At 42.7% G+C, this 21,798-nt stretch overlaps 1 protein-coding gene across 1 annotated transcript; it reads right to left on the bottom strand.

Annotated features, from left to right (window-relative positions):
* Positions 1-1,677: 1,677 nt before the first annotated feature.
* Positions 1,678-11,691, bottom strand: eno4 (enolase 4). Its single transcript, XM_058650865.1, has 13 exons — positions 11,328-11,691; positions 10,449-10,577; positions 8,709-8,881; positions 8,349-8,515; positions 7,549-7,718; positions 7,347-7,475; positions 5,816-5,884; positions 5,287-5,451; positions 5,078-5,203; positions 4,194-4,368; positions 4,007-4,101; positions 3,438-3,555; positions 1,678-3,112 (listed from the first exon to the last, which is right to left on the bottom strand). Exons 1-13 carry the CDS (start codon positions 11,493-11,495, stop codon positions 2,976-2,978), a joined length of 1,821 nt encoding a protein of 606 aa, XP_058506848.1. The 5' UTR covers positions 11,496-11,691; the 3' UTR covers positions 1,678-2,975.
* Between the last annotated feature and the right edge of the window lie 10,107 nt (positions 11,692-21,798).

Genomic DNA, 21,798 nt, shown 5'->3' with positions numbered 1-21,798 from the left:
ACCACAAACAATGAATGTGAAAAAACCTCCCCAAGTCCATGTAACCACATCTTCAAGCCATCAATCAGTACATACATGGAACAGAACCCACACTCCTCCCCCAGCCCTGGATTCAGATGTGCTCTATTGCACCCTGCACAATCCTCCACTGGAGGTCTGCTGTTGTTCAGGGACCTCAGAGTCCGGGCCAAAGAACTCTGTCCACCTCGTCTCCTTTAACCCTGCCAAAGAGTTCATGTTCAGAACCTTCACACCGACCTGCTAGATGGCTTTCTTCCCTTCACCATGAAATGTAGGTGAGGAGTTGTGAAGGACAGCAGCTGACCTCCTCCCCCACAGCTGGGGTGATTGACAGGGAGGGAAATCTGTACTTGGTGCCCTCAGTCCATTGGTCACAGACGTCTTTGTCTCTTGCAGCTGCTTGAAATGATTGTGGCATGAAGCACAGACTTCCTCCACCACTCTCTGAGTGATGTTGCTGGTCTGTCTCAGGGTCTCCACAGGGTCTCCACAGGGTCTCCACAGATTCATCCTGATCAGGTGCAACCAGCCACCCTGAGGTTGGCTCTCAGACTGGCAGGCTGTAGAGATTTAGTCCGGATGAAGTAACCACATACCCGGAGACTCACTGATGTTCCTCTTGGTCTGTAGAATGGACCATGCCTGCAGTACTGAGCTACAACGGTGTAAGACTGGGCGCTGCCTGATCTAGATCCACTGACCTAGAAGCAGTGCTTCACTTTTGGACCAGTTCAAAAATGTGCTGACGAGGCTTTTCTATACAGGGACCGAGAATCCTGCAGAAGCTCAACGTCCCTCTGGCTCGTCACAAAAATACTTCTGTCATTAGCATCAGCAGAGAGGACAAGGAGACCATGGCACAGCAAGGACTCAATAACTGAGAGTGGACAGCCCTGTCTTATGCCCCGCTGGACAGGAATAGGCCGAATTTTCACCTCCCAGTGAGCACCGCATACAATAAACCAACCCGGTTTCAACAAACACCATCAAACCCAAAAGCCCTTAGTGTCTAAGGCGGTCAGAGATAACTGACAGCAGGCCTCTGTCGGCCTCTGCTGGTCATATTGGCAAGTGTGGAAACACAGACTGACAGACTGACTGTGTGAGTGAGCTCAGGACGTACGTCCGTCTGTCCCACTCGCTGACGTTGATTGACAGATTGTGTTGCTGCCACAGGTCCAAGCAAAAACATGCAATTACACAAAAGCACGTCCTTTTGTCAGCGTCTTCTCTGTCATCATTGGGCCCATACAACATCATGTTTGGCTGTTTTTGTCTTTTTTGTCCCTTCAGGACCAGCAATTAGGGAGGTTCTTTAAGTGTGTCTGGGAAACACTTAATTTGACCCATTTCATTTATTTTCCCCAAACATGGTAATTACCCTGCAGGAGCCTCAGTGTGTGTGTCTGTGTGTTTCATTGATTAGAGGTTGTCGTCTCTCTCTCTCTCTCTCTCGCGCTCGCATGCACTGAAAGTAAAATGTCTGCACTTCCATTCTGTGGACACAAATGATATTACATGTGAATGTGGGACACTTGACTTCATATAAAGGACGTAATGTTAATTGATTTTATAGCTAGACCCAAAATCTTAAAAAAAATTGATCCGTATGACATCATCAAAGGCCTTTGATTACAAGTGTCTTTTATTACTCACACACACACACACACACACACACACACATACTTTCAGAATCGTCCAATAGATGCAAAAGTGCTTGTTTTCCTCTGCCTGTCTGTCTGTCTCTCTCTCTGTCTCTGTGTCTGTCTGTCTGTCTGTCTCTGTAATTTAATATTTTCCTCAGTGTGTGAACATGGCACAGAATCCAATATTCTTATGTTGAAAGTGAAATAATAATTTCCTCATATCTGCTGTTGCTGACTCTAAGTAATATCACTTGATCAAGCCTATTCTAACATCCCTGCCATGCTCCGTTTGTCCATGTCATTTTATTGTGAAAATCCCTCTTATTTTGAAGTTTTCTTGTCCCGTCTTCGTGCACTTTACTTTTCCGCTCACTGGAATAATGGGATCACGGGATCATGCTAACCTGTTTCACTTTAAACTGTTGTTCATCACTGCTGTTTCCTCAATGTATTTAACCACGCCCACTTTCTTTGTGTTGTTGTGACTTTGTCTTCATCCGTCACCACAACAACATGTTTTTTGAATTCTGTTTAACCCTGTTTAACTCTGTTTAACTCAGTTTAACTCTGTTTAACTCAGTTTAACTCTGTTTAACTCAGTTTAACTCAGTTTAACTCTGTTTAACTCAGTTTAACTCTGTTTAACTCAGTTTAACCCTGTTTAACTCAGTTTAACTCTGTTTAACTCAGTTTAACCCTGTTTAACTCTGTTTTACTCAGTTTAACCCTGTTTAACTCATTTTAACTCCATTTAACCCCGTTTAACTCTGTTTAACTCAGTTTAACTCTGTTTAACTCAGTTTAACCCTGTTTAACTCAGTTTAACTCTGTTTAACTCAGTTTAACCCTGTTTAACTCAGTTTAACTCAATTTAACCCCGTTTAACTCTGTTTAACCCAGTTTAACCCTGTTTAACTCTGTTTAACTCAGTTTAACCCTGTTTAACTCAGTTTAACCCTGTTTAACTCAGTTTAACTCCATTTAACCCCGTTTAACTCTGTTTAACTCCGCTGACCTGTTCAATCAGTGTTCAGTCCCATGTTGATTTTTACATTTTACATTTAATAATGCAGTAATTATTATTCTAAAAGTATTGCTAGCAAAAATAATGTAGTATAATTGAAGTATTACATGAGTTTTATAATAACATGTTATTAAGTGGCATGTGGTCCATGGTCCATAAGTTTGACACTTAAAGCAATTACACACTTATACAAAGTATTGTAATGTTAAATGTCCTGGACCTTTGAATAGAGGAATAGTGGAAACACAAGCTGGAGAGAGGCTGTGTTTTCCTCTCAGGCCTCGTCACTGCTCTCTCTTCTGCTGCTGCTGCTGCTCTGTAGACTGCTGCTGCTGCTGCTCTGTAGGCTGCTGCTGCTGCTGCTGCTGCTGCTTTTTTAGTTTTTCAAGCAGCAGTGGAGGGGAGTGCTTCTGTTTGGAGACTGTAACAAGAGAAAATAATGAAATGAATGAAAGTGAATGGACAAAAGCTGGAACACATAACCGCGTCACTGCTGCTGCTGCTGCTGCTGCTGCTGCTGATTACACCAACACACATACACACATAACTGTGCAGTGTCCCTCATGATGGATGGGAAAGTATTTGTTTCTGTGTGTAATCTGTGTTCAACACACACTCACACACAGATGCTTCATGTTTGGTTCCATTTCTTTCTCTCTGTCGCTCTTTGTCTGCTTTTTTCTGTCCAGCTTAAAGAAAAAAAGAAGACGATGAAGAGGAGGAGGAATGTAAAAAAAAAAACCCACCCAGGATTCCTTGTTGGGCCAGTTCCTCTTCTATAGAAATGAGCCGGTTGTATTTAGTCATCCTCTCAGCGCCACTCAGACCTCCCAGTTTGACATAGTCCAGCCCCAAACCCACAGCCTGCAGGCAGACGGACAGACAGACAGACGGACAGACAGACAGACAGACAACAATGAAATGCAGTAATTGTTCCATCAGTAAAAAGACAACAGTGAACCTAAACTACGACTACAAAAATATCTCCTACACTGATGTTCACACTGTGAACCTGGTCTTTGATCACAGGTCAGTACAGAGGTCCACACACTACACTTTCATTAGAAAATGGAAATGATCTGCTTCCCTGACTACAAAAGGAACGCAGATCCAGAATCTGCCACCAACAACAAATAAGGAGAAGATCTGTGTTCTGTTGCTATTGGAACCATTTAACAAAGAGAGAGAGCTTGTGTTCTTCATACACGTGTCAATATTAGCAGAGTTTAACAAGCGTTCTACTGTAACACTGTAACATGAGTCATGAGAGAGCTGACCTCTGATCAGTTCATGAAACACACACACACACACTTACTATGTCTGACAGAGAGTCAGTGCTGCTGCTGCTGCTGCTGCTGCTGCTGCTGCTGCTGCAGGGCTCACAGCGCGCTGGTCCCATCAACACTGAACCTGCAGGTCGCCACACACACACACACACACACACAGAGTGTAATGATTTTCAAACATCTTCTATGATTCACTGTGATTCTGTCACGTGTTACCTCGGCGCTCTGAAGTGATGCGGACCAAGTCGCTGACTGTTATGTCGTGGACGTGTTTTAATATGTGCCCTGTGACTCCAGGAGGGGGCGGAGCCTTTGACTCATACGTGGTGTCGCAGAGCAGTGAACACGTGTTTCCTATGACGTTTCTCAGCTTCTCCCACTGATCTTTGTCCTGAGGATAAAAACAAAAGTCAAAGTCTATGGTTTAGTCTCATTTGACTGGTTTGCATAATGTGGTGATTGGCTGACAGTCACACTGTTGCTTGGAAAGTTTAATATTTCACAATTGCAGCTGTTTGAGTGTGTTCAGTGACCTCTCATGCTGCGCTCACACTGAGCGGGAATTTACACATCGCGCTGCGTCATTTGTGTCACAGTTGTGTCACAGGCCAAACGTCTGTGCAGAGCTCTGGGAATGATCAGAGAATCTCAAAGCTGATTGGTTTCTTTAGAGCAGTAATAGAAACGGCAATGTGTTGACGCATCAATATCTGTGTGTGTGTGTGTGCTCATGTACACAAAACAATCTCTCATTTCATTGAGAGTTTGGCACCAGGTCAGAGTCCAGTGTGGGTGTGAACACAGAGGTCATTCAGTCTCTTCTGTAGTTCTGTAGTGAGATGAACATCATCTTTTTCATATCACAGCAGATGAAGAAATACATTTCTTTAAGTATTTAAACCTAAAAATGAATCATTGTGGAAGCCTATTCACAGCCTCCCGTTTCAGTCATTGGTCATACCAGGGGATCTTGTTTGTTGATGTCTGATAACGCATTTATACGTATATATATATATGTATATATACATACATTTATGTATATATGTATGTATATATACAGTCCCATCTATTTTGACCAAACATTGACGTTACAAACTCACCTCTTTCCTGATGGGGTCGATTAAAGCCACCACAGCTGGGTTTTTGCTGATGAGCGTGTGGTACATGTCCACTAATTCATCTGGAGACTTTAAAACTCCTGCTGACACTTCATACTTCCCTTTAGACTGAAGAGGAAGACAAGAAAAGCAAATGTAGTTTCCTTTTCTCCTCTCTGTACTGTAGCAGTGTTCTGCTGACTACCACGTACATAGTCCACGAGGTGACGAGCAGCGCAGTTCACTGCTAAATGGAAGTCTTTACCCAGCTCCAGTCCAAGGTTAGCACAGGCTTCAGCGATGAGCTCCAGAGGCTGCTCGGGTCTCTCGAAGCTCACAGCCGGTGCTCCACTCTCATGCAGAGCAACGTGAGCGGCCTTGAGAACAACAGACATCACACTGTAACAAGTACAACAACAAAAACTACATGTGCACGACATTAGATGGAATTTCAAGGTTATTAAAGGATTTGTGTGTGATTGTGTTTGTGTGATGAGGTCATGGAACAATGGCAGAGACAAATCTGTGTGAAGGTAAAGCTTTTCCACGCCTACATACCTGAGTTAATTTCAACCTGAGAGCTCACAGAGACATAATAACCTTCTTTGTATATTTAATCTTTCAGAAAAGCTTTCAGTCCTGCCTCCACCATTCATTTTGTTTTTTTCTGATCTGCCATAATTCTTGCATGAACTCTTTATTCCTTCTCTGCGACAGTGAATAAACAGCGACGTCCCTCACCCCGGCTTTAGTTGAAGTGTTCATTATTCTCATCATCTCCTTCTGCAACTCAGAGGTCATTGTGATGATCTGTGGAAGAAGTTTACAGGTCAGCATGTTTCATGAAAGCTCCGGAGAAAAGTGAGAACAGACAAACGCAGTTGCCTTAGCGATCACATTATAGCAACAACAAAGGAGGCAATCGACTTTATTCAAATCACTGTCAGCGACCGACATTTCAGAAATGGATCAAAGACTGATGAACACAGACGTCAACTTATTACTACAGAGAAGTGAAGGAAAACTCAAACATGTCTTCACTTATTGATCTACATAGAGTCACTTTCATACTTTAAAGCCTCATCAGTAAACACTGATCGTGTCACAATTACAGTATGATGAACTGCCCGGAACACCTCACCAGGGAGGCGTCCAGGAGGCGTCCTAACCAGGTGCCCGAGCCACCTCATCTCGTGCAGCTCTACTCTGAGCCTCTCCCGGTTGACCGAGCTTCTCACCCTATCTCTAAGGGAGAGCCCAGACACCCTGCGGAGGAAACCCATTTCGGCCGCTTGTATCCGCGATCTCGTTCTTTCAGTCACTAACCACAGCTCGTGACCATAGGTGAGGATAGGAACGTAGGTCGACCGGTAAATTCTTCACCAAGACAGACCGATGCAGAGCCCACAATACTGCAGATGCCGCACCAATCCGTCTGTCGATCTCCCGCTCGTGAACAAGCCCCGGAGATACTTTATCTCCTCCACTTGGGGCAGGACCTCACCCCCCGACCCAAAAAGGGCACTCCACCCTTTTCCGGTTGCGGACCACGGTCTCTGATTTGGAGGTGCTGACTGAGCAAACCACTCCAGTGAGAGTTGAGATCACGGCCCAATGAAGCAAACAGGACCACATCATCTGCAAAAAGCAGAGACCCAATCCTGAGCCCACCAAAGTGGACTCCCTCAACGCCCTGACTGCGTCTATAAATTCTGTCCATAAAGGGTATGAACAGAACCGGTGTCTCACTGTCATTGCCCACATAAGCATTGAAGTCCCCCGGCAGAACAAGGGAATCCCCAGCAGGAGCACTTTCTAGTACCCCCTCCAGGGACTCCAAAAAGGGTGGGTACTCAGCTGTTCTGTGCACAGGCACAAACAACAGTGAGCACCCATCCCCCCACCCGAACACGGAGGGAGGCTACCCTCTCATCTACCGGGGTGAACCCCAATGTACAGGCCCTGAGCCGGAGGGCAATGAGTATGCCCACACCCACTCTGCGCCTCTCTCCAAGGGCAACTCCAGAGTGGAAAAGAGTCCAACCCCTCTCAAGGATGCTGGTTCCAAAGCCCAAGCTGTGTGTTGAGGCGAGCCTGACTATATCTAGTCGGAACCTCGTGCACCAGCTCAGGCTCCTTACCCACCAGAGAGGTGACATTCCACGTCCCTAGAACCAGCTTCTGCAGCCAAGGGTTGGACTGTCATGGTCCTCACCTTCGACCCAACTCACACTGCACACTGCACCCGACCTCCATAAATACATATTCATACCTGTTTGACTCGTTGTCCCACTTTTGGAATCAGAATGACTTCCTCCATTAAACTCAGTTTTCCAGGAGACGTCTTCCCACAGCTCAGCAGAGTCACCAAGCAGGTGGGGATGTGAAACTGAGCTGGAGACTGAAGCAGGTTTTATGTTACTGTCAGTGTGTGTGTAGTGTTGGCATGAATGTGTGAATGTGTGTGATCTAACCTCTGGCTCCCTCAGAGCTGCTATATATCTGTAGAGAGGGACGTCTTTTATTTTGGCCCCAGTTTTGGCAACAGCCAGAGAAAGTGACCCGATGGCCAAACTCCCAGGAAGAACTGGCTCCGGTGGTTCAGCTGGAGGCAACGGCTTCTCTACAACACTGCTCTTTTTACCTGAAACAACATCAGTGACAGAGGTCTTAGAAGGTTTTAGAATGATAAAGATTAATCATCTGTAAAGATAATTTCACCTTCTAGAATTGATCCTTTATCTCACACAGCTGACATGATCACCCCTCACTCATCATCTCGTGTTTTTATTTACTTTTTAGTCACATCCAGATGTGCATGAAATCATTGGAAAATCATGTTTTTTATTCTCTTATTTTCCTGCTGATTGTCCAACCTTTCCCCCAGGGCTTTCAAAAATAAAACACAGCAATAATAATGTGGATGGCAACCACATCTGGAGCAGGATTGATGCATTTATTGAAATGAAATTGGAGTAATGTGGATGTATCTAAAAATAATAATACTGCCATATTTGTGTCAGAGCTGGATCTCAGGTACTTCCTGAACACGTCACTGATCTACAGACACAACACACATCATCACTGTCACTTTAGAGTTTCCACTTCCTCTAACCTAAATGAGTTCTGAGAGAAAACACACACACACGTCACAAAGCTCTGGGTTAAACAAAGGTTTGAACTGGGAACCTTTGTGCTGTGAGGCACCAGTGCAAACCAGCGCACCACCATGTCACCTGGAGAATTGATATTAAAAGCAAACTTTGCACTGTACCCTTGTCAGCACTCTTTTTGTCTTTAGCTGGTGCAGCAGGTGGTGAAGGAGGAAACAGCACCTCTGAGCTGCTGGCTGAACCACACTCCTCCTTCTCCTCCTCCTCCTCTTTCTTCTTCTTCTTCTGTCTGTCCTCCTCCTCCTGGTAGCGTGCTTTGATGAAATTGCTGTGCGGTTACAGAAGATTCACAAAAGCAGAATAAAGTATATACTTTAAGTCTCCGAGAAGATCCTCCAGATCCCGATCAACAAACCAATCCCCTGAAAATGACCCAGTTAGGGTTTGTAATTCAATCAGGATCTTTTTCATTGCACAACCTCCAAAAGATGCATCCCTGTAGAGAAGCTTTTGAGCAGTACCTGAGTGTCTGGTCCACTTGTGACTGGTCACAGGGGTTCTGGTCCTTCAGCATGCAGTTCAGAGGTTCCTTGATCCACTGAACAGCAGTCATCACGTGGTCAGCCTTTGCTCTCCAGTCCTCTGAAGTCTCCTTTAGCCCAAAGCAGCTCGAGACAGAAGCTGAGCACATGCTCTGAGAGGGAGGAGCACGACATCAACGATGAGCATTCACCTGTTCATTCTTATCATTACACTAACAATGTAAATCCAAGAGTCTTTGTTCCCTGATCAAAGCTTAAACTCACAGGAAACTAAAGGTGCTGGAAGAGATCTGACAGTGTTGTGCTCCTGACACCAAGGAGCAACCTGAGTGCCTCCTGCTGTGTTTCCATCATGGTTTGCTTTGGAATGGTAAAGCCCTGAGTCAGGCTTGAGTTTTGACTGAGTGTCACTCGGCTTGACTGATCGCCCTCACTCAACACATGGCTGCTGCTGGGGACTGATCTCATTAAATCTACATCTGCTTTAGTTTATTTTCATCATTTAAGAATGTGTTTGTCGCTAAAAGATACATTTTTATGGAGTTTAGGGAGTGTGAGGATGAAGGAGGTCAGAAAGGTCGGAGGGGGAAAGATTGTGGAGAGTTTTGAGGGTGAGAAGGATCTAGATTCAGTTTGTGACGGGGGTGATCACGTGCTCTATGGAGGAGGTTCTACTGAGATTTGGACCACTTGGAGACCAAAGAGGAGAGAGTTGCAGTCATCAAGTCGGGACGGACAAGGATGGCGGTGCTGTGTGTGTGTGACTGACAGTGTTGGGAACGTTACTTTAAAAAAGTAATTAGTTATAGTTACTCACTACTTCCAAAAAGTAACTGAGTTAGTAACTGAATTACTCTATAATAAAAGTAACTTGTTACCAGGGAAAGTAACTATTTGTGTTACTGTTAAAAAAAAGTTGCTATATGTCAAAGAATTTGGATTTTTGATCACAATGAACTTGAAGAAGTGATTTTTTATCGCCACTTTGAAAATGCCATCTTTACATCGGAGTCCTGACTCGCCATCTCTGCTGCTTCATTGATTCTCTGTTTAGCTGTTGTGTGTGTGTGTGTGTGTGTGTGTGTGGGGCGCTTATGCTGGAATGCGTGAAACGTGACTCTGCCTTGGTCAATCATAATCGCTTACCTCGTTATTAACCCGCCTCCTCACTAGCTGTGAGCCAGGGGTGCATTGGGATTACACAGTTTATTCAATCAATGCATATAACGCACCGCAATTAACGTCCAGTAACGTTAACGGCGTTGTAACGACGGGAAAAGTAATTAGTTAGATTACCCCGTTACTGAAAAAATAACGCCGTTACCTAACGTCGTTCTTTTAAGCGGCGTTATTCCAAACACTGGTGACTGAGGGGTGGAGACGACTGCTATTGCAGACCGAGATGTTACTGATGTGGGCAGTGAAGGAAAGCGCACAAGTGTGGTAGCAATGAGTAGGACCTGAGTTTGATTGTTGTTAAATTTGAGGAGGTTAGAGGAGAGCCAGGATTGGACTTCCTGTAAGCAGTGGAAGAGGGCGCGGTGGAGACTGCAGTGGAAAGAGATAGATAATGAATAAGAGTCTTGTTCACGCTGAAGTTAATATCAGTCAATGTCAGTCACAGTCCAGGCTGTTGAGACAACTACGGCGTTAGCAGCTGAAATGATATCACACATGACAAGTCTGAAGCAAGGCAAAACATGGCACATGGATTTTTACCTGTTCTTTGTTTTGGATGATGCAGAAGACCTCCACCTCAACGGACAGTTGTCCTCTGGTATCATAAACCTCCCAGCCCTTCAGCCTGTTGATCCTTGGTGGAGCAGAGAGGTTTGCAAAGTAATTTGCCTAAAGTGCCAAAAAAAACAAAAAAAAACAATCAATGAAGGACTCAAAGACTCCCACATTCACATTCTTTGGAGGTTGCCACATAAAAGTTTTTCCAGCCTTTTACTTGATTTATACCTGCAGTACACCTCAGAGCCACATGTTAACTCAGTTATGGAAGGTGATGGAAACAAAAGGAATCTCAGGGCGTTTGGTCAAATTGTTAAGGAATCTGTACAGAGACCAGCAAGCAGCAGTGACAGTGAAGATGACCTAACAGACAAGGCTGCTTGTTGTCAACTTCATTCTGCAGTAATGAGGGACTCAGCCCATGATTGGAGTCCATGTAAGCAGCAGGATTTTAAACAACCTCCGCTTTGCCGATGACATAGCGCTGATAGCTACCTCACCAGAAGGACTCCAGGAACTGCTGGACTCTACAGAGAGCTCCTCTAGTGAGTACCAACTGGAAGTCACTACCAAAAAGACCAAAGTAGTAACATCAGCAGCAGCAGTAGTAACATCAGCAGCAGCAGTAACATCAGCAGCAGCAGTAACAGCAGCAGCAGCAGGAGTAACAGCAGCAGTAGTAACAGCAGCAGCAGCAGCAGTAACAGCAGCAGTAGTAACAGCAGCAGCAGCAGTAACAGCAGCAGCAGCAGTAGTAACATCAGCAGCAGCAGTAACAGCAGCAGCAGCAGCAGCGGTAACAGCAGCAGCAGCAGTAACAGTAACAGCAGCAGTAACAGGAGGATGAGGACGTGTTCTTACCATGTATCCATGAATGTCTGCGGGCTGCAGCAGGAACAGCTGATTCAGAACTTTCTCGATCTCCTCGGGGATTCTGTTGAGTCGGTAAAACTCTGCAGCTGCTACTTTGTTTTCATACAACTCTCGCTCCTCTTCAGAGAGACGCCTCAGAAACTCGCGAGAAGACATTCTTGTTGCTGTTTTCTGCTTGTTGTTGTTTTTAACCTTTAGCTTCACCTTAAAGCAGCTTCTTCAAAGTGTGTTTCTTTCATGACTTTGATCCACAAACTTCTTCTTCTTTGATGTTTTAATGTCTCATTGCTGCCTCCTTTAAATATGAACCTGCACAAACCAGACAACCACAAAACATTCGTCCTTCCGCACCTCTCCCCGCTTTGTGCGTGTCTGTGTTGCCATGGAAACGAGTCGTTCAAGTGACGGCGGGAGGCTCGGAAATCAGAGAGACATCGCGCGCTCGACTTTTCAGTCACATTGAGAATTCATTGTTGCTTTTGTAAATGTCTTTACAGTAAATATGAGACATCACTAACCGTCCTGCTGTAAATGTAGACACAACATTTAAGTGTTTGAATTCCTTTATAAGTCAAATGTATTGCTATCATTATTATTATATCATTACTATTATTATTATTATTATTATTATTATTATCATTATTGTTGTTATTAATAAGAATAATGATAGCAATACATTTTATTAATTTTCTGCTGCCGCTATTTCAAAGCGGCTCAATTGAATTTCCATTGAAATGTAAGATTTTCCATATTATTCTATGGCTGTGGAAGTCATGAAAAAACGACAGTGAATTTGTATTTGAATTTCGATTCAATTAAAACTTTGGAGAGATAAAAAATATAAATAAAAAAATAGGAATCATTTAATAAATATTATGCAATAGAATTACACCGCGTAACATAACAGGTAGAGTTCATAGCGTCCACAAACACTTAGCGGCTCATCCTCTCACACTCACTCACTCACGCACGCACACGCGCGCACACACACGCACACACACACACACACACACACACACAGTGCGGCATAAATATAGGCGGCCTAAACCCGCGCGTGTATTATCTCTGTGAAATAAACGAACGATAAAACTCAGTGTGAGAATCACACGAGACAACAGTGAACTCTTCAAGAACAACAAGTCGTTTTCATCTGCTTTCATTCAACGCTCCGCGGTTTTATTGTCACGGCGAACTCGATAATAATAATAATAACAAAAATAATAATATTGTTTATTATAATAATATTGTTACTATTATTACTATTATTATTATTATTATTATTATTATTATTATACAAGCAGAAACAAATACGAGACCTATTTAATCATGTATTCGTATATGATAAGTTTTTATATTATAACAATGTGTAAAAAAAAAATATATATATATAACATTGTGATGTGACCAAACAACAACAATACTTTCAAATCCCGTGAGAGCAAGAACGCGCGCACACACACACATACAAAGACACGGAGTACAGTCATTTTAGAAAAATATAACAGGTCATTATTTTAATAACAATTTAAAAAATAAAGGCTCAATTGTTCGGTTTATATGGTGAATCTATATCCACATGTAATTTGGATATATTGAATATAATATTGCGGTGAGACGGTGTGAGGACAGACCGTGACCACGTACGTGCGTGTGTGTGTTTCATTATATGATGAAACATGATTTCTTCACCATTACACAACATTCAGTCACTCAGAAAATAATGTAAAATTAAAACTAAACACAGCAATTATATTATATTATATATTATATATTATATATTATATATTATATATTATATATTATATATTATATTATATTATATTTACAAATACATTTTATCTTCAGTGTTTACTGGTACGCAACATAACAGGTAGAGTTAAGGCTTTACTGATGTTAAAAGTCTTCAGTTCAGACCACACACAGGATCAGGAGCCACAGAGACACAGACCACTGACTGAGCTCATCCACATGGATGCTTCATTTCCATATAATGAAAGAAATAGTATCAGACACACACACACACACACACACACACACACGCACACAGAGGTGACCACACATTGTTGCCTCTCATCAAAAAGCTCTGTCCTCACTGGGCACAAATCACAAGCCCAGTCTGAAACTGGTGCTGGTTCAGGCCTGGTCTGCAGAGCAGCAGGCCTGGGATCGACCTGAAGAACCAGGTCCAGCCAAACTTTAACTTTAGTAAAAGCCTACAATGACAAACAACAATGACTTTACATGTAAAACAAGATACATAAAAAATACTTATTTTCATGTTTTTCTCTTGGAATCATTTATGATAAATTTCTGGATTAGAAAGATTTCTTGGATATATCACTAATAATAATGTATCTATAAAATAAAATGACTGCAAATAGCATTAATATTAAAATAAGAAATTACAGTCAGATTACAAACTACAGACAAATAACATGACCTGTTTTTCTAGTTGTGTGCTTTTATTTTGTTTTTTTCTAGAAAGTTTTGGAACTGTGTCAGAAAACAAAATGAATTTTCTCTTATTGTTCTCTGAAGTAACAGAAAATATAAATGTTATTGTAATTGCAAAGTTACATTCATGAGTTCCTTTACTGTGTTTTATACACATTTATATGTTCAATTATTGCTCCTCCTCCTCCTCCTCCTCCCACTCCTCCTGCTCCTGCTGGTTGTGTGCTGGTCACCTGTATTTAGTGTGTGTGTGTGTGTGTTTCATGGCTCACAGCTGTGAATGAATGGTGTGTGTTGATGTCAACATGCAGCGCTCATTCAAACACAGTCATTGTGATCGTCAGAGCAGTGACATTAAACAGCTTGCTTGAGGTCTCCACAGGTCACATGAATAAAAGTGGCCTCTGGCCTAATTAGCACATGTCCTTTCTCTCCCTCTGTCTCCCTGAGAGTAAAGAGCAGGGAGTGAATCCATCTCTCTGCATGCTTACATCTCTAATTGCACCTAATTAAAATCCTGCTCGTCATGTTTTCAAACTTCACCAGGTGTCATTTGAATGGGACGAAAAGTCTGTATGCTGCTGCTGCTGCTGTTGATGAGGGTCTGACTGCTGCTGCTGCTGCTGCTGCTAAGTGTCTGACTGCTGCTGCTGCTGCTAAGTGTCTGACTGCTGCTGCTAAGTGTCTGACTGCTGCTGCCGAGTGTCCGACTGTTGACTCGGTGTGACTAACTCTGAGTATGACTCACTCTCAGTGTGACTAACTCTGAGTATGACTAACTGAGTGTGACTAACTCTGAGTATGACTCACTCTCAGTGTGACTAACTCTGAGTATGACTAACTGAGTGTGACTAACTCTGAGTATGACTGACTATGACTAACTCTGACTATGACTAACTCTGAGTATGACTATGACTAACTCTCAGTGTGACTAACTCTGAGTATGACTAACTCACAGTGTGACTAACTCTGAGTATGACTAACTCTGAATTTGAGTAACCGTAAATTTGAGTAACTCTGAGTATAACTAACTCTGAGTGTGACTAACTCTCAGTGTGACTAACTCTGAGTGTGACTAACTCTGAATTTGACTAACTCTGAGTTTGACTAACTCTGAGTGTGACTAACTCTCAGTGTGACTAACTCTCAGTGTGACTAACTCTGAGTGTGACTAACTCTGAATTTGACTAACTCTGAGTTTGACTAACTCTGAGTGTGACTAACTCTGAGTGTGACTAACTCTCAATGTGACTAACTCTGAGTATGACTAACTCTGTATGTGACTCACTCTCTGTGTGACTAACTCTGAATGTGACTGAGTGTGACTAACTCTCAGTGTGACTAACTCTGAGTATGACTTACTCTGTATGTGACTCACTCTCTGTGTGACTAACTCTGAATGTTACTGAGTGTGACTAACTCTGAATTTGACTAACGCTGAGTATAACTAACTCTGAGTGTGACTAACTCTGAATTTGACTACGCTGAGTATAACTAACTCTGAGTGTGACTAACTCTGAATTTGACTACGCTGAGTATAACTAACTCTGAGTGTGACTAACTCTGAATTTGACTAACGCTGAGTGTGACTAACTCCGAGTGTGACTAACTCTGAATTTGACTAACGCTGAGTATAACTAACTCTGAGTGTGACTAACTCTGAATTTGACAAACGCTGAGTACAACTAACTCTGAGTGTGACTAACTCTGAGTATGACTAACTCTGAGTGTGACTTACTGAGTGTGACTAACTCTCAGTGTGAATAACTTTCAGTGTGATTAGCTCTGAGTGTGACTTACTCTGTATGTGACTCACTCTCTGTGTGACTAACTCTGAATGTGACTGAGTGTGACTAACTCTGAATTTGACTAACGCTGAGTATAACTAACTCTGAGTGTGACTAACTCTGAATTTGACTACGCTGAGTATAACTAACTCTGAGTGTGACTAACTTTGAGTATGACTGACTCTGAGTGTGACTAACTCTCAGTGTAACTAACTCTGAGTGTGACTAACTGAGTGTGACTAACTCTGAGTATGACTAACTCTCAGTGTGACTAACTCTGAGTATGACTAACTGTATGTGACTCACTCTCTGTGTGACTAACTCTGAATGTGACTAACTGAGTGTGACTAACTCTGAATTTGACTAACTCAGTGTGACTAACTCCGAGTGTGACTAACTCTGAGTGTGACTAACTCTCAGTGTGACTAACTCCCAGTGTGACTAACTCTGAGTATGACTAACTCGCTGTGTGACTAACTGTCTGTGTGACTAACTCTGAGTGTGACTAACTGAGTGTGAATAACCCTGAGTGTGACTAACTCTGAGTATGACTAACTCTCACTCACTCACTCACTCACTCACTCACTCACTGTAGTGTTGTGTTTACATGCAGCTGCACATTTAGATTTCATTTTCCCAACTGTACATAAAACACATCCATTTATGTCAGAGGACATGTTTCACTTTGTTGAGGCCGCTTTACAAAATGAAAACATTTTGTAACTTCTTGATGGAATAAAAACAAAAAAGATATTTAATGAAATATTTTCGTGGCCGATCAGTTTGTGTGTGTGTGTGTGTGTGTGTGTGTGTGTGTTGGGGGCACCTCCCTTCCACTTTCCACTTGCACACTTATAGTGCCCTCTATTGATGCACACTAAGTATTGCAGCTCAATTTCTATGCCAGTATAAAATAAACTTAAAATCAATACAAGGTCATATCATTGACATGAGCTCTAGGTTTAGCTACAGGGGGCAGAATTGAGCAGCTGTGATGTGGTGATTCTTCATGTCTGTGGACATGAATGAATGATGGTTGTGTGCAGCCTGGACAGATCACAGTCCCTCACAGGTCCATCATAGAGAAATGAACAACCAATACTCACACATTCACACCTACGGTCAGTGTCCTTTTAAGTGCACTTGTCTGCTGCCCACGTTTGGACCGAAATGGTAAAAAAAAGCTTTGAGTTTCTCGGCCTCTGCTGGAATAAAACCCTCCAAACTGAGGGGGGAGCTTTATGCTTTTCTGCTCACAGCGAGAATCAGAATCCTCTGAACTGTGCCTGCATGTGTTCTTAAACTGTTACTGCAACCATAACTCCTGCACTTTCTTTATCTATCCAGTTGCACTTTTATATTTCCATGTTTTATCTCCGTGTTTCTTATTAACTGTGACGTGTGCTTTATCATCTACTTTCTCTTTCTCTACCTTCTATGTTGTTACTTATGGTCTGTTTCCTGCCTGACTGCTCGTCTGCCTTTCTCCCAGTAAACCTGATCTCATCATCATTGATTTTATTAACATGACTTTATTGGATCAGCTGTCTGTGCTGCTGCCAGCCTGCTCTGGCTGAGTTTCAGCGGAGGACCATGATGGAACGGCTTTAGTACCTCTATGATCATCAAGAGGTTAAATTACTCGCAACTTATAAATGGGGGTCAGTGTCACTGTTGCACAACCCTCTGATTTCAAATGAAGAGAATCAGAGCCCAGACTTAAAACTGGTGGTTCTGGGTTGTTGTTTTTTTTATGTGGATTTATGAGGTTCAGACTAACTCACTCACACTCACTTTTTATTTACAAAAGCTTTTAAATTCTGCTCCAGATATGCCTGCTGTTAAAAATGCTACTGGTTTCTTTTATTTTGAAAGCATTTTAGTGTGGACAGTCAGAAATCTGCAGTCACTTCCTCATTTATTGGACAAAACACTGTCAACAAAAGGTTCAGCAAAACACTTCACTTTTCTAAGCAATACTTTCTGAAACTCTCTGAAAGAGTTCTGTTTCATTTTTGCTGGAAGACGAAGACAAAAGAATGTTTTAGTGTGAGACAGCTCAACACGTGAACACAGAGATGATAAACCAGGCTCTGCCAGGCTCTGGGGGTGGAGTGGCTCAGTGGTTAAGACCCTACCTTGTGTACCAAAGACATCATGGTCGCAAGTTCGATTCCACCCCTGGCTAATTGTACTTGATTCCATTGTAAGTCGCTTTGGATAAAAGCGTCTGCTAAATGACATGTAATGTAATGTAATGTAATGCCAACGACACTTCGGGGGGAGTGGCTCAGTGGTTAAGACCGGTACCCTGTGTGCGAAAGACATAGTCGCAAGTTCAACTCCATCCCTGGCTGATTGTACTCAATTCCATTGTAAGTCGCTTTGGATAAAAGCGTCTGCTAAATGACATGTAATGTAAAGTGACTGCAGCATCTACAAGCCCAGTATACTTGAATGGAATGTAACACAGTATATTTCAAATAGAAGCTGCTAGTTTCTCACATCACAAACAAACGCTTGCAGTTGCCTTCATCATCATCCTCATCAAAGCGCCTGCAGTACGATGCAGTTTCATTTGCTACCATACACGAGGCCAGAGAGAGCTCACAGCTGATCATCAATCCCAGATCAGCCAGGAGAGCAGCAGCTCCTGTTTCCCTGTAAGATAAGAACATTGATTTAGTTTGACGTGAAACAGAAGATTCTACTGCTGAAATAAACTCAGTCAGACTTCAATATTATAGCTTGATCAAGATTACTATTTTGGCCTCTTGTGAACGTGATCATCCAGTACTGCAAATGCTTGTTCTGTTAACAACTGCCTGCATGTGCCAATCCCAGCTGCTGCTGTTTAATTCCCCATGCAGCTCCACATTCCCTTAACATTCCCTCCCTGACAATAAAGAACTGTATTACACAAACTTTTCAGCAATTATCTGGGGGACAGGACTGTGGATAACTGTTGAACTGTGCCCTCAATAATTTGTTTATTTGTATTTATTATTTATTGATGTTGGGTAAACTTAATTTGTGGAACTGACAAGCCACCTGTGTGTCCACCTGTGTGTGCCCTCCCGCTCAGCTGCGTCTGATTGCAGGCAGTTCATGAGCGTGGAGCAGTAAAATGGAGAAGAGCGTCTCTCTCTTTTCCCTTCGTTAAAGTTTGGTGCTGATCTGGGGTTTGACCTTGCTCTGCTAACAGGTTATAGGCCCAGAGTAACCCAGAAACAGTTTACCACCGGTGTACCGGTGATGATTAGTATGCTGTAATCACCATGAGTGGACGAGCAGCAGATACGAGTAGCCGCTATGGTAGCCGCTGGTCGTGGCTCCTGTTTGAAGGAGATGAAAAGAAGTACGAGCTATGGAAGACGAAATTCTTGGGCCACCTTCGTTTGGAAGGGTTAAAGGACACGATTGTAACAGAGCCCACCACGGAAGACGCAGATGAGCTGCTGGCAGATGAGGGAAAGAACGCTGAGGCCTAAACTGAGGCGACGCAGAAGTCAGTCTGATCGATAGCAGAGGGAGACACCTAAAGACAAGTCTGAGACAGGCGTTGTACATCCCATCCTACCCTCAAGACATGTTTTCCTGTTTTTCTTGTGTGTGGGACGTCTTGTCCCGTGACTGGACTCTGGCCAGTCAGCGGCCGGCAGTCTGACCAATGATCGCATAGTACCTACTTAGCACGCTTGGAACCTCGCCAGACCAGGTACTATGCTAGTGGAAACGCTACTTAAACCATGTCGTGGCGAGGCGAGGCGAGTAGAGCCGGTAGAAATGCGCTCATACAGACATGGCATGAGTTACTGGGACACTATAACTATGGAGACATTCAGAGGTTACAACATGTCGTTGATTGTATGAAAATGAAGGGTTCATTAAACAAACCTCCACATTGTGATGTGTGCACTCGGGAAGTTTTTTCAAACCAGAAACCGAGATCCAGATGTGAGAGCTAAAATCCCCCTAGAGCTAGTTCACACAGATTCAGCGGGACCAATCCAAACTGAGTCTAAAGATGTCTAAAGATGGGTACAGATATGCACTTTCATTCACCAGTGCAGTTTTTGTGTATTTCTTGAAGAGTAAAAGTGATACAGTACTAGCAACAGAAAGGTTTCCTGCTGATACCGCCCCATATGGCAAGGTTAAATGCTTTAGATCTGACAACACTACTGAATTTACAGGAAAAGGTTACCGGACCTTACTCATTAAAAATGGGATCCATCATGAAACATCAGCACCTTACTCCCCACACCAAAATGGAACTGCTGAGCGCACACTTTTTGACATGGCGAGATGTATGTTAATAGAAAGTAGTTTGCCAAAACATTGTGGACTTATGCAGTCCAGACGGCCAGTATAGTGAGGAACCAATGCTTTAATAAACGCACGGGGCAGACACCAGTCCAAACTTGTCTAGAATGCAACAATTTGGTTCACAGTGTTTTGTTTATAAACAAGACAAGAGAAAACTAAATCCAAGATCTGAAAAATGTGTTTTTATCGGGTACGACAAACACAGTCGTGCAAACATTGTCTACTTTCCTGACAGTCAGAAGGTGCAGAAGCACAGATTAGTAAGGTTGTAGAACAGCAGAGCCAGACCAACTTAACACCGGAGGATGATGACTTCATACAGTATAGGTCCAGAAGTCCAATGTGTGAAATGTACAATCGATATTTTTCTTTACTGTGAACATTTTCTGTCAAACAACATTTATCAGTGTAAGAGAATCAGAATAAGAAGCAGGATTGTCACACTGCTTCTGATTCTGAGGAAGACCTCACACCAGCAGGATGTGCAAAGTCACACGTGTCTGTGAGCGACTCATTCAATTATCTACATGCTGTCAATTCAAGCAGCAGGACACAGACGGTCAAACAGCATGAAGAATGGTTGGCTGTCACTCCATGAATTCCACATTGCAGGGTTCACTTTAAATAAAATAACACATTTTTGGTTTAAGGGTTTAACTTTGGTTTAAGCAGGAAGGAGAAAGAAGACGTGGTGGTTTTTGATTGTGATCCAGATATGGAAATGTTTTCAGGATTATTTTTAAGTTAGAGAAGTATGTTAACACTTTAGGAAACTGAGCAGCCACTTTTCCATTCTACAGTTCTGTCTCTACTCTGCTAGACTTGAGACTCTTTTCTGTTAGTGATAGAACCTGGTACCTGGTGCTTTTCTTTAGTTTAAGCTCCTTTTCCACACTGTAAAAAAGGATTTTGGTGGGTGATAAATAAAACTCATGCAAAATGATTAACTTTTACTGAAAGTAAAAATGTCAATTCTATCCACACTACCTTTTTTTAACAGTAACATCTGCAGCACTAAAACATGTCATAAAAAAGTCATTTGCATGCGTGAGATTTAAATCCTCTCTGAGTGCTTTAACATGTTGCTGTGTATCATATGAAAAATGCAAATATTAAAGTCTATCACAAGATTTAATTGAGCATGCCCCTGTGTAAGTTAATGTTCTCATAGGCAGGTACTACTGATAACATGTGAGGGGTAGACTTAAGGTTAATAACCCTAAAAAAAAGAAGCTGTGATGAAGGCATGAATGTTTTCAGGCAAACATGTCTGTCTTGTAAACTTTTGCTAAAAGTGAGACACGCCCACAGACACACCCTCACAGTGCAAAAGATAAGAAAACTCTCGGGCACAGAATCTCACGCCTGAAGACCTCCCACGACATGAAAGAATGATTCATTTCAAAATATATCTATCTATAATGTAAAGTTTTATTTTTTAATGCCCCAAACTCTCAAATAAATATTGGCAAAACAATTGTGGTTAACGTCACAAAGTAAGAACATGTAGACCAATCAGAGGCCTGCAGTCTGATGATGTCATGCATAGCATTGCTTCAGCTTGTTTGGAACCTTGCCAGAGGAGGAACAAAAAAAGTACCAGGTACTATCTAATGGAAAAGCAAAAGAACCCTAACCCGTGCTGTGCTGAGGTCACATGGTCAGTTCTGAGGTCACATGGTCAGCTAATAATGAACATGTGACAATGGCACAAATAAAATGCAACTATCCCTTTAAAGTTGACACTAACATGTAATGTCATTGTGAGGAGAGCAGCATCTCTCCCGGATGTCCCGCGCACAGCAGAGGGGGGAGGGGAGGAGGAGGATGGGAGGGGCAGACTGACAGACTGGGGTCCAACAGCACCCCCCCCCCCCCCCCCGAAACAC

Source organism: Solea solea, chromosome 15 (genome assembly GCF_958295425.1).
Source record: "Solea solea chromosome 15, fSolSol10.1, whole genome shotgun sequence".
Classification (NCBI taxonomy): domain Eukaryota; kingdom Metazoa; phylum Chordata; class Actinopteri; order Pleuronectiformes; family Soleidae; genus Solea; species Solea solea.
This window is presented reverse-complemented; position numbering and strand designations above follow the sequence as displayed.